The following is a 12,465-nucleotide window of genomic DNA, read 5'->3' as shown; positions in this document are numbered from 1 at the left end:
TAGACTCCGAGGCGGACGCCATGAGCCCTGTCACAGCCTTTGTTCCTGGTAGGAGAGTCACTGCTGCAAGGCCAGCCTAGAGGCAGTTCTGATCAGCTGCGCTGCATCTCAGTATTTATCTGGGCACATAATAGCTCATAAAGGCCAACCTAACGTACTCTTTATGATGGATTTGGGTCTAACCCTGGCTCAAGCTTGACACTAGGAGAAGATGACTTAGCTTCTTTGTCTTGGTGTCTCCATCTCCTGGGTAGGAAAAATACTCAATCACAGACTTGTAAGAAAGGTCCTGGACAAGTGTCAGGCATGATAACAAGGGTAGAAAGGCAAGAGCCACCTGAGGAGCAGTGCCCTTGGGGGTTATGTCACCACATGGAAGCTGGACTCTTGTGTCAGATGGAGCAGGGTGCTAGAGCAACATTCTTATGTCTTGGGCTGGTCCCAGAGCCCTGATAGGCAGAGGACAACAGCAGGCCTAGAATTCTAGTGGGGTGTGTGTGTGTGTGTGTGTGTGGCTATTTCAGAAGCAGAGTTTGTGAAGGCCCAAAGGCAAGGAACACTGACTTCTGGCCCCTTGTCGTCTCCAGCATGGTGAAGCAGCCTTGTCCTGCCCCTGCCTTCCCTGAGCTGGAAATGTATACACTGGGGCTCTCTGCAGGGGAAGAAGCATGGGAGGTGCTGTTGTACAGGGTCCAGTCTGTCTGTACACTCAAGCTGAGCAGGCCTGCAGCGGCCTGGGCTTTCCCTAAGCATACAGTGAGTTACTGCAGGGCCCATGGCTTATTCCAAGGGCTGGCTGGAGCCTCAGAAGACCATGTGGGTGTTGTTCTGGTGCTGCAGGGATGGAACATTTCACCACAGAAGTAGGGCACCGGTGGAGCAAAGCAGAGCGACAGAGGCAGCAGAGGGAGAACTGTCCCAGCTCTAGGTGAAAGGCTTTGCCCCAGTGCAAGGTCCCGGCGGCTGTGTGGATGATGAACATGGGGTACACAGGGTGTTTGTGGAGCCACACACAGACCAGAAGAGAACGTGAGGCGAGTCAGGGGAGGACACTCACTCACCACCTGCTACACACTGGCTTGGAACTCAGAGTCTGCATAAAAGTAGCTAGGGACCTGGGACATGTGCTGGCAAACTCCAGGCAGGAGACAGAGGTCTATAAAGTGGCTTTTCACAGGACAGGCACTTCCTCCCCCATAAGGGAAATCCTCCTGATGCTAACTAACAATGCAGGAAATCTTTCATGGATACCCAGGCAGCCAGGCAAGCCCAGGGAACAAGCCAGCAAGGAAGTGGACCTGAGCAGCACCTCTCTGGCCCTGGCCCCCCACCCCACCCCTTCCTCTCCTGTGTGCTCTGGCTTTGCTTAGGTTAAGACGGCATGGACCGAATGAAGGTAACTGGAACGACGCCAAGCTGCCTGAGCCCGCCTTTGTCCTCCTGCCCACCTTACTCCCCTACTCTCTCTTGCCTCTGGTTCAGGTTTGGTTTTTAGAGGTGGTATGCCTACGGTATCTGTGGTAGCTTTTGAGTGAATTTTCAGAGACAGCTCAGGGCCAGGAGAGAGATGGGCACACTGGTGGAGTTAAGGGCCAGTCCTACATCTCAGGAGGGGGCTCTGGCTGCATTTCTGGCCACAACACAGCAGCCAAATGTTTATATGAGGCCTGGGTCTTCTGAAGGACACATGTGTGACGCCTCCAAGCCTAGATCTAGCAGCCCAGAAAGAAAGGCCTGTCTGGGCTCAGAACGAGACAGCAGCTGCTGTACAGCCCTTTTCAAACACTGGGGTCCATGGTGATGGACACTTAGCTTTCTTTTTTTGGTGGGGGTGGGTGGGCGAGGGATTCAAGACAGGGTTCCTCTGTGTAGCCCCAGGTGTCCTAGAACTTGCTCTGCAGGCTTGAGCTCACAGAGAGCCTCTTCCTCTGGAGTCCTAGGATTAAAGGCGTACATCACCACAACCTGGCTACATTTAGCTTTCATATTTCGAAGATTTTTGTTTTAAGTCATAAGCATCATTATGGGCACTTAAACCTAACCCCTGAAAGTGGAACCAGCTAGCTGTTTTGCTTATCCAGCATCCCAACAGGTCTCTTGGTGGCAGCATTTGGAATGGGTGCTAGTAAAGAAAGGCTGCCCAGGACACTCTGGGGAATGGGAAGACGGCTCTCTACTGCCCACTGCACAGTGTTCACAGGGAGTGACCGCCGTGACCTGGAGAGCCTGGATGTTGTCAGTGCTGCTCAAGGGCAGTGTACATATCGACCCAACTCATACTGTTCAGGACAGCTGGGACACAGGTGTGGGGAGCTGGGAGGAAAGAGCTGAAGTTCCAGAGCTGAGCGACAGTGAAGACACCTCAAGCAGCCCACAGGGTGGCAGAACCTGGAAATCCATAAAGGGAAAGAACAGGAACAAGTGCCTGGTACAGCATCTGAAGGCTCGAGGAGCTTGGGTTGTCACTCACACCTTGCTTTAGCCAGTCTCTCAGCTTATCTGACTGTCCCTATTGATTGTATGTGATCTCCCCTTTTCATCCTCAGAGCTAACCCACACCTGCTCTGATCGCACTGTGGAGCCCCATGTCTAAGCACCTCTTAGAATTACCCGGACTGTGTAGAGCCGGCATGGGGTCCGACCTATCAGCTGACATACACTATAAGCACATTCCCGAGACTCCCCTTTCATTGAAACATCCTATCCTTTGAGCAGTGATTCTTTCCTGGAGCTGGAGCTAAGAATACAGAGTCACAAATGTAAGATGCCTCAACGCTCCACAGCAGCGACACACTCAGACCCTAACCTAAGGAAACCTTGTCCTTGTCTGCGATTCTATAGCATACAGCCCAGTTCATCCACAGTCCCCTGCTAACACCTCAGAAGGAATGAGGAGAAATTCCTAGGGGTGTGTGTGTGTTTGTGTATTAACAGTCAAGGACCGGGACTGCCTAAAACCAAGCTCTGCAAGGTCTGTGGAGGGAGCTTGCTAGAGGTGCCTTCTGGGGAAGAGGCAATCTGTGTGGTAGGGCGGAGGTGGCTCAGCCTGCTGAGCGCCACAAGAAGGGAGGCTCCACACTTATAAGTTCTCCTGAAGGCCCTGGGCACTGAACTGCAAACCTTAGACAAAGGTGGACAGCAGACAAAAGCCAAGCTGGTCCCCTATCCAAGCCTTTCCCGGGGAGCCAGGAGTGGGTGGCTGAAGTCATGTGCCATACTCCTGAGCACAGGAGAAGCAGGACAAGACCAAGGCCAGAACTCAAGAAGGGCAGTGCCAGCGTCTCTGCTTCCCATGCACGTGGCGCGTCACATGGCCTGATACAGTTCTCTCAACCACACTGTGACCTCAAGAAGACTCCGAGGCCCAGGGAGAAGGCAATACCTGAGCCCAAGCTGCTTGGAGGGAGTGAACTTGGCTCCATTCTTTTCCCTTCTGGGCCTCAATTGAGATCACAGGAATAAAGGTGGCTGCTTTGGCTCTAGGGCAGATGCAGACTCCAGAAAGCCAGGCCTCCTAGTGTGTCACCACTGAGCTGTCTACAGACTGATGTAGCCCTCTCCATTGTCCTGTGTCAGTGACAGGGAGTTCTCCCCTCAGGAGCAGGGTTCCCTTCCCTTCCCCCCAAACAGGGATCCTTGTGATCCTACTGAGTGACTGCCATGTGTTGACCCTGAGTCAGGGCTCCTGACACTTTTCCATTTGTTGCCTTGAAACCCTGCCAGCTGCTACAAGAACAAACCTAGACCAGCCTGACACTGGTGACAAAATAGCCCAACTGTCCTAGCTCCTAAAGATGCCTGCCTGGACAGATTCACATACCATCCTCCTAACTTGAGTCCTGAGTACAAAGGGCTACTGCTTTAAGCCACAGACCTCGGGGTGGCTGTTCACATATCGTGAGGTAAGCAAAAGCGCTCAAGCACCACCCAGCCACACCACCTGGTTACCTGCTCCTCTCTGCCCTGCTTCCTAGATGAGGGTCGTTCCCTTCTACGTGCAGACACAGGCCCCTGGGAGAGCAGAACACAAGAGCAGAGTGGCTGTGCCCATGTCATGCTCTGTGCCCGTGTCATGCTCCGACAGAGCAGCCCACACCTCACTCCCGAACCCCTAACCATAGTCCCCAAGGCTCAGGGAGGCAAGCACTCTGACTCCTTCTGCGACAGGCACACAGGGTTTGTGGAAGGACAGCACGGTGACAGGCAGCAGCACCCAGCAGCACAGGCTTCAAGCTCTAACTGCACGAGTTTCCAAGTGAGGAAGAGCGGGGGGGACTCACCGAGGGCACAGGCAAGCTGCCGTGCCGGTTGAGAAAGGAGTTAGACACGGACACACTGAGGCCCTGAGTGGCACTGCCGTCCTCGGGGGTGAAGGCCACTTTAGTTTGCTGGACACAGTAGGAGACAGAGAAGGAAGAAGCAGCATAGGAGGCCTGCTGGGCAGAGGGCAAAAACAGGAGGCAGGGAGGAGGAGAAAGCAGAGAATGGTCAGCACGGAAGTATAGATATGGAGTAACTAATACCACGGGGGGGGGGGGGGGAGGAGGTGTCCCACGAGAGATGGCGGCCTGGCTCCACCAAACACTACCTACATGAGAGGCCCTGCTATTCTGTCTTATTGCAGATTGCATTGCCAACCTTCAGAGGACAAGTGGACTCAAGTCACACAGACTCAGACTGACCCCAGAACCCTGAGCTCTTTTTTTTTTTTTTTAAAGATTTATTTATTATTATATGTAAGTACGCTGTAGCTGTCTTCAGACACTCCAGAAGAGGGAATCAGATCTCATTATGGATGGTTGTGAGCCACCATGTGGTTGCTGGGATTTGAACTCAGGACCTTTGGAAAAGCAGTCAGTGCTCTTAAACACTGAGCCATCTCTCCAGCCCACCCTGAGCACTTCAGAGCTGGGTAGACCTATGTAGTCTCTCTGGATTCAGAGCTCAGACCCCAGGCTCAAGACCCCTGTGGTTGAATTTAGGCACCATTAGAGAACACCTACTGGCCTCGGGCATTTTTTAGAGCTCGGTGGTCAGGGTCCTGGAAACTGTGGAGAACTCTAGCATCTGTGTGTGTATTGGGAGGGGATTAAATGAAGTGCCATGCATATAGCACTGCCTATCACTGTATGTGAAGAAGTGTAATTGCTATTATCTCCCTTGTGTGTAAGATGTGCATAGCTCCTACATGTATGCACTGGAGACAGGACTCAACTAGCAATCAGCATAGCTTGTTCTGTGGTTGGTCAGGGCTCATCTGGAGCTGGGCTTGACTTCTAGGTCTTTGGATAGCTGTGGCCTAGGGATAAGTTCTTCTAGTTCCTAGTCTCTCCTTACGAGCAGTGGGAATATCAGGAACCATGGAGAAGACTGCACCTGAACCTGTCTGCGGAGGTCCTGAACTGGCTGCTCTCTCCCAACCTTGCTGCATGGTGGGATAGGCTGCCTCATGTTACATGCTTGGAATGATTCTGTTCCACATTTATGTGAGGGATCTGCCTCCAGCTGCTCAGAATCTATGGACTTCTCACTACAGAGATGCCTAGGGAAACCTCAGGAAGGCGTGGACAGCAGTGGTCCCCTAAGTCAGCATTTCTATTCTCATGCAGATGACCTTTTGGGAAACAACAGTGGTGGTTTAGTTCCCATGTAGCACCATGGACAGGGCTGGGACCCAGGTTCCCTGGATCTTAGCTCAACCTTTCATCTCTAGGAGAGGCTGCCTCAGTCAGTTGAGAGCTTCTTCTTATTTATTTATTTATTTATTTATTATTATTATTTTTTGGTTTTTCAAGACAGGGTTTCTCTGTATAGCCCTGGCTGTCCTGGAACTGACTTTGTAGACCAGGCTGGCCTCGAACACAGAAATCCGCCTGCCTCTGCCTCTCGAGTGCTGGGATTTAAGGCGTGCGCCACCACGCCTGGCAGTTGAGAGCTTCTTGGCAGAAGTAAATGTCTGCTTAGCTAGCTGGCTATGGCCTACAAGGCCGAACAGCTCAGAAGCCTGAGGTACTAAGCCCCAGGCACTACAAGGTAAGCAGGGCTCACCTCTTCACAATCCACAGAAAAAGGCTTAGCTCAACACACACGTCTCTTTTCTTGCCAGAGACTGGACTGACCAGCAAGGTAGCAAAGCAGCCCACACAGCTCTGCAAAGGTTAAGATCTCCCCTCTGCAGTTTGGCTGGCCCAGAGAATCTGATTGTATACAGCAGGTTGGGAGCACTGGCAGGCTCAGTGCTCTGCCGCCCCCTGGTGAGCGGGACAACTGCAGGATTTATGGCAGAGGCTCGCAAAGGCCACTGCTGGGTTTACAGCACAAAGTGGCTCTGTCTAAAGCTATCCTGCTTCAATGGAATTTGTTCCCGTGGGTCCACTGCTGGCCAGGGATGGGATAGAAGTCACTCCATACAGTTAGGCCCATTATGGAAGTCAAGTTCACAGATGGCTGTACACAGACAGTGCTCTGTGCTTTGATTGAGTTCCTCCTGTCTATGAGGGCTATGTCAGAGCCAAGGAAGAAAGGGAAGGCATAAGAGATTGTCAGCAGGGAAATCAAGCATTCTGAGTGCAAGTCTGTCCCAGTAACACAGGACAGCTACTGCAGGAGGCCCTTTGTCCCCAGGATGGGAAGATGACAGTGTGAGGGACAAGCTGATGGTGAGTATCTGGGAAGGAAGTGGAGGTACCACGTGGGACACAGTGACTTGAACACACCTAAGTCTAGGGTTTCACCATGGATAAAAAGCAGGTTCAACCTGGCCCTGCAAGGACCACTCCAGTTCTTGGAAGCCTGTTAGGACTGGAAGCTCTGGTCACCTGCAGCAGTGCCAAGGACACAGATGGGGAACTGCTTACCAGCTGCCGTTGCTTGGGGGGCAAAGCGGGTGGCGGGGCCAGCTCTTGCGTGGAGTCACTACCGCAGAAGGAGTCGCTGAAGCCGTACACCTCCATGAGCATCTTGTTCTTCTGCTGGTAGATGTGCTCACTCTGTGGTGTCTGGTAGAACATGGAGGGCTGTGGCTCTGAGTAGTCCTCCAGCAGTTGCATGTAGGCCAGCACTGTGGACAGAGGGGCGGCTGTTCTATTACTAGTGTGGGCCCACAGAGCTGTCCCCACCAGCTCTCGTGCTCTTGGGGCCCCGGAGGAGCAGGAATGTTACTCCGGGTGCTACTATAAAGGTGGACACATGCCATCACCCAGCTGGTGACCCTTACAGAACCCTCCAGTGCACTGTGGCACTGTGGGCACTGGACGTGATGGCTGTCACGCTCTTCCACTGTAACTGATACCCCTCTCTGCCAGGGCTACGACATTGGGGGAGGTTGTGAATATGGGAAATTTCTGTACTTTCCACTCAATGTTGTTGTGAGCCTAAAACAGCTCTACAAATATAAGGTTCTGTTAAAGAAAGCACAAGGGGCACTTTGCGCCCTTCCTGCACAGGTGTTGGGGATTTCCCTACTCAGCAACACCCGAGACTCTGCAGGACTGCTCAGCTTTGGCCTGCCCTTGGGCTTAGCCTTCTGAGTGCAAGTCTGTCCCAGTAACACAGGACAGCTACTGCATCACCTTGGACCAAATAATGAACAAACATGGGCTCTTACCTTTGATCTACTATATCTGGGGCTCCCCATCCACAGCTTTCTCACCCGATTCCCTCCTGTCTCTCCCTACAGTTTGTATCTAGCCGTCTGTGGTCTCTCCTCATTGTCTGCTGAGGAGGTAGGTGGTACTGTACATGTAGGCAGGGGCACAGATGCTGGAAGTGCACAGGACCAGCGAGGTGGATCCTCTGCCTTAACGGGGTTCATGCTCTCGCTGGGTCAGCAGTACACACCCACACCCACACACATGGTGGCATAGCTACACAGAGAAAGCAAAAGTGTGGTGGCTGAGGTGCTGCTTTAGACTATGAAAGGATGACGCGAGGATGGGCCAGGATCTTTACCCTAGTCCATGGGTGACACAAAGGCCCACGATGGCAAGTAGAAAGGGTGGGCAGAGCACAGCATGCACACAATCAGGGAGGAGGGCTGGGCAGCAGGCTCTGTTCTGAGCACCGAGAACCACCCATAGCAGGGCTCTACTTGGGAGTTATGTGGGCCCGACCCACATCGCACATTAGCTTGAAATGACTCTAAGTCTGTTCAAAGACGGCAGGAATCTAAGGGAGTTGTAGTGGGAGATAGTGATGTGGAACAGGGCCTTAAAAATAGATGAAGCGGGATTCACTCCTGCTTTTCGCTGGTAAGGGCTGAAGCTCTAGCAGAGCAGGACCTGTGTCTGATTCCACAACATCTGTAGAACGGGTGAATGAAACAAACCTGTTCCCAGCAAGGACCTCTAGGGACCTGTTAGCTCACTGCCTCCATCTGGAAAGGCACAGGCCAGGTCAGCAAGAGGAACAGAGGGGAAGGGAGAAAGTACACGAATGCCAGGTGACACATCTGCTCCACCCCTGCTCCATCCCCGTCCACGAGGAGGCTAGGCTGCTATCTCCCAGCCAAGCTGCCTGTCACAACCTGTCTGCCTGGCAGGCCAGCCTCTTTGCCTCGGCAGGGTGGCAGTCAATGGCAGCAAGGTCCTCACATGCCTGGGGAGTTGAGAAGTCAGAGGATCAAAGCTCAGCTGCCACATGTCATGACCGCATCCTTGCAGGCACTTCTCCACAGCAGGTGCAGAGCCAGCAGCCTCCCTCCTGTGGTGGTCAGTGTGTGCTCTGTTCTTGAGTACCCTGGGCCTCACTGTCCACAGAGTTAGAGGGGTCTGGAGTACTATGCCTAGGGGCGTGACTCCTGAGAGCAGAGGGAAGTCAAGGCTGGCCTTCCATCCATTTCTACCCTAGGCACTGGAACCTCCCTACATACATGGAAGGAAGGGCTGGTAGAGAGGACAGCATCGGGCCTTCCACACCTAGTTAGGACTGAGTATCAATTCACTCACAAAGCAAAAATGACAGCTGTGAAGGAGCCTGGGCTTAGGACCAAAGGATCTATGTCAGTGTGTGACAGACACAAGAACAGCCTTCAGCATCTTCCAGGCAGAAACTGACTCCTTAGGTCACACCCCAAGTGCCAGGAGCCTATTGGTTAGAAGGCAGAGTGCCCTTTTCCCTGGTGCCCCATGTGGGGCCTAGAGTGTTGGCAAAGGCTCTCTCCTCTCTCTCTCTCTCTCTCTCTCTCTCTCTCTCTCTCTGAAGGTCCTCCTGGTGTTTTTGCTGAAAGGATGGTGGTCATGTTTACTTCACAGAATACAGAACTTGTTGGCTCTGCTCTCACCATCCCTCAGTAATACTGCTGGATCCCTGCTCACACTCCAGGGGTGACCCTAGCTCCAGCACTGGCTTTCTAGAAGGGCCAAGCAACCTTTTCTACCTAATGTGCCATCAAGCTGATTGCCCCAGGTCTTTAGACTCTCCTGAGGCTGAGTCCTGGTAGAGACCTGCCAGCTACACACAGAAGCCCAGCAGTGAGGTTCACCCTCCCAGGACTTTTCCACATTGGGCAGTGACTCAGATACCTGAGCAGCCAGTGAAGCTGGGATGCTTGGGTACATATACTTTTTTTTTTTTTTTAAAGATTTTATTTATTTCTTATATGTAAGTACACTGTAGCTGTCTTCAGACACTCCAGAAGAGAGAGTCAGGTCTCATTAAGGATGGTTGTGAGCCACCATGTGGTTGCTGGGATTTGAACTCTGCACCTTTGGAAGAGCAGTCGGGTGCTCTTATCCGCTGAGCCATCTCACCAGCCCCCATATACTTCTTCAGACATGGGCTCTGGGACTATAAGTACCCTACAGTGTTCAGGTACTCCCATGGGCTACACTTAACAAGAAGTGATGTTGGAGCATCCCTTAGTGAGGACATACTATGACATCAGAACTACCATGTATGAACTTGCTTTAGAGGCGCCAAGTACGAGGGCTGACATTCATTCCTCCTTTCCTCTAAAGCACTTCCGTGTAGCTTCCCCCTGGCGCTCCCGTGGTCCCCTCAGGGAGTGAAGGGCAGAATCTGGACCAGGACTGAGCTCGGGGTGCTTCAAGTTTGGGATTCTTTCACTGAACATAGAAAGATGACCCCTTCATTGGGGTGGGGGGAGGGGAGGAAGACCTTTGTTGAAAACACAGTAGGTCTTAAGACGGAAGGCAAAGCTTCCTTCTGGGCTTGGGCGCACTCAGACCTGGCCAGGCTCAAACCTATACTGCCCCTCACCTGCTGCTCTGAGGCCTGGCCTGGAAAACTAACTATATAAGCTTCTGCTCAGAGCCATCACCCTGAACCCTTGGCTAGCCTAAGGAATCTGCAAGGGAAGGTGCTTTAGCCACAGCAGGACAGAGCTTCAGTTGCTTCTCCTGCCACAAAAACCCACTTCAGGCACTGGAGACTCGAGATGAAGCAATGGCCTTGCTCTCCCTGTCTGCCACTCCCTTCTCTGCAGACTCTGCCTGAGGGCTCTGGGCCACACTTGTTCTAAGAGGAGCAAGCAGGAGCTTCACCACTCATCTGGTATAGTCTGATAGTCAGAGCCCTGTTCTACACCCAGTCCATAGGACTCTTTTGATGAGAAAGCGGGTGGTCCCCGATGTTAATAGTGTTCTGGTATTGGGGGTTAGGGGGCGGAAAGAAGCCCAGAAAGATCTGTTCCCAACTGCTGAGTGTTCTCTCCGTAGAGCTTGATCTGTAATGAGCCAGCTTACAGGACACATGGAATGACATCATTAGTTTGTAGACCAGCCATCTCTAGCTGGGGACACCCCAGCAAGGCCATCACAAAGCTATGAGACATCTTGGGAGTCGGGAGTGTGGTTTCAAACTATGCTGCTCTGGTCCTGGGATAGCTCTGCTGTATGTAATGAGGCAGGCCTTCTTTTGGAAGTCTTCTTTAAGGAAGTCCTTATTAGGGTATTGAAGTGCAATATTTAGTTTTAGGTGTCCTTGCTGGATTTGTACCAAGGTAAGGGGACAGTTGGGCTGTGTGGCTGATGTGGCCACACACATCAAAATGGTAACATCTGGATTGCCAGGAGAAATCTGAGAATCCTGTTAGTGAGGTGAGGGAGAGGGCGGGGCAGTGTGGCCTGCAAGTTCCCCATGTGGAGCAGTTGGGGGTGGGGGACAAAGATGGAATGTCCAGAATGTTACTTAGTAATGCTATGGCAAACTTACAGTTGGAAACTGTCCAAAATACAAACATTTCCACCTTCCAGACCCAGCCAGCCTAATAACGTCTATCTATTAAAACATCTGGTCCAAGAGCTGACCTAGTCCTCCAGCCCGCAAGCTCGGACCTAGGTCACTGTGAGCACCCTGTCCTCACTCGGACATCCCTCTGATGGCTAGACAGGCATGCTACAGTCGTGCTGCTCGGTGCGCTGTGACACTCGGTGCCTTTGCCACCGTTTGGTCTGTACGCTGTGACCGTCAGTTGCCTTGGCTACTGTGTGTTCAGGAAAAAGGGTTCATGGGTTACGCTCAGAGAGGAGAGATACACCTGGAAGCATCAGGCCTGTGATTTCAACGACTTCAGAGGAGAGGTGAGCTACTATAATTAGACTTTTGAGGACCATGAGTAATAACAGTATTGGGCCCCTAGACACGAGCCTGCTCTACATGAAAGACAGAGGTCATGGGCTTGATTTTGGTGTCATATGTGGGCTAAGCAGAGTACAGCACTGTTGAGGGTCACACAGTGTGCTCACAGAGAGCGCAGCGCAGAGAACTTACTGTGCTTGTTCTTCTTCTCTGGTAGAGGAGGTGGCTTCTCTGTGTCACCCGCCAACTCAGGAACACTGAAATCACCCACAAACTCAGCAGGGGCAGAGGAGGCTCCCTGCTGAAAGGGCAGGACAGCAGCAAAGGGTGGGTAGGGCACAGGCTGGACTGAGACTGGGTTCTGCAGATCACCCTCTGAGATGTTGTCGTACTGTGAGGGGTGTCGCTCATAGGACACCCTGCAGCCAGAGCTGTCTGTGGTCTGGGAGACTGCGCTCCTACGCTTCTTCTCAGGAAGGGCAGGTGGAGTGTCTGTCTGCTGTCCCTCCTGCTGGGGACAGCTGCCCAAAGGCAGCTGGAAAGGGTGGCCAAGAAATGGAGGCCCAGATTCCCCCAGGGACTCCGGCAGAGGGCTGAGGCTACAGGCTGCCTGTGGAGGGGTCTGGTCTGCATTGGAGAGGTCTTGCTGGAGGAATTCATAGTCGGGGTCGTAGTGATCTGCAAAGCACACAGGACACACCCCTGAGCCACATCGTCCAGCTAATGCATCACCCGGAGGCTCCGCTCCATCTTCCTCACATAAGACATGCTTTATGCTTGGTCTCTCCAATGGGCTTCTCCTTAACTATTAACTAGTCTTTATCCGGAGGTGGCGAGATGGCTATACTGGCCTCTGCCTTTGTACTTTCTCACACACACACACACACACACACACACACACACACACACACACACACACACACACAC

At 52.6% G+C, this 12,465-nt stretch overlaps 1 protein-coding gene across 15 annotated transcripts in view; it reads right to left on the bottom strand.

The window, feature by feature from the left end:
• Rapgef1 (Rap guanine nucleotide exchange factor 1) overlaps positions 1-12,465 on the bottom strand; it is a 116,591-nt gene that overhangs the window by 24,266 nt on the left and 79,860 nt on the right. For 7 of the 15 annotated variants that reach the window (XM_021192051.1, XM_021192053.1, XM_029536675.1 and 4 more), the window contains 3 exons: positions 11,731-12,216; positions 6,858-7,060; positions 4,281-4,436 (listed from right to left, as the gene is read on the bottom strand). In XM_021192051.1, coding sequence (XP_021047710.1) covers positions 4,281-4,436; positions 6,858-7,060; positions 11,731-12,216 — 845 coding nt within the window. The remainder of the gene's footprint in view (positions 1-4,280; positions 4,437-6,857; positions 7,061-11,730; positions 12,217-12,465) is intronic. The other 8 variants (XM_021192054.2, XM_029536676.1, XM_029536678.1 and 5 more) reach the window with 2 other exon arrangements.

This window comes from Mus pahari, chromosome 3 (genome assembly GCF_900095145.1).
Source record: "Mus pahari chromosome 3, PAHARI_EIJ_v1.1, whole genome shotgun sequence".
In the NCBI taxonomy this organism is placed as follows: Eukaryota; Metazoa; Chordata; class Mammalia; order Rodentia; family Muridae; genus Mus; species Mus pahari.
The sequence above is the reverse complement of the archived record's forward strand: the minus strand, read 5'-3'. Positions and strand labels throughout refer to the sequence as shown.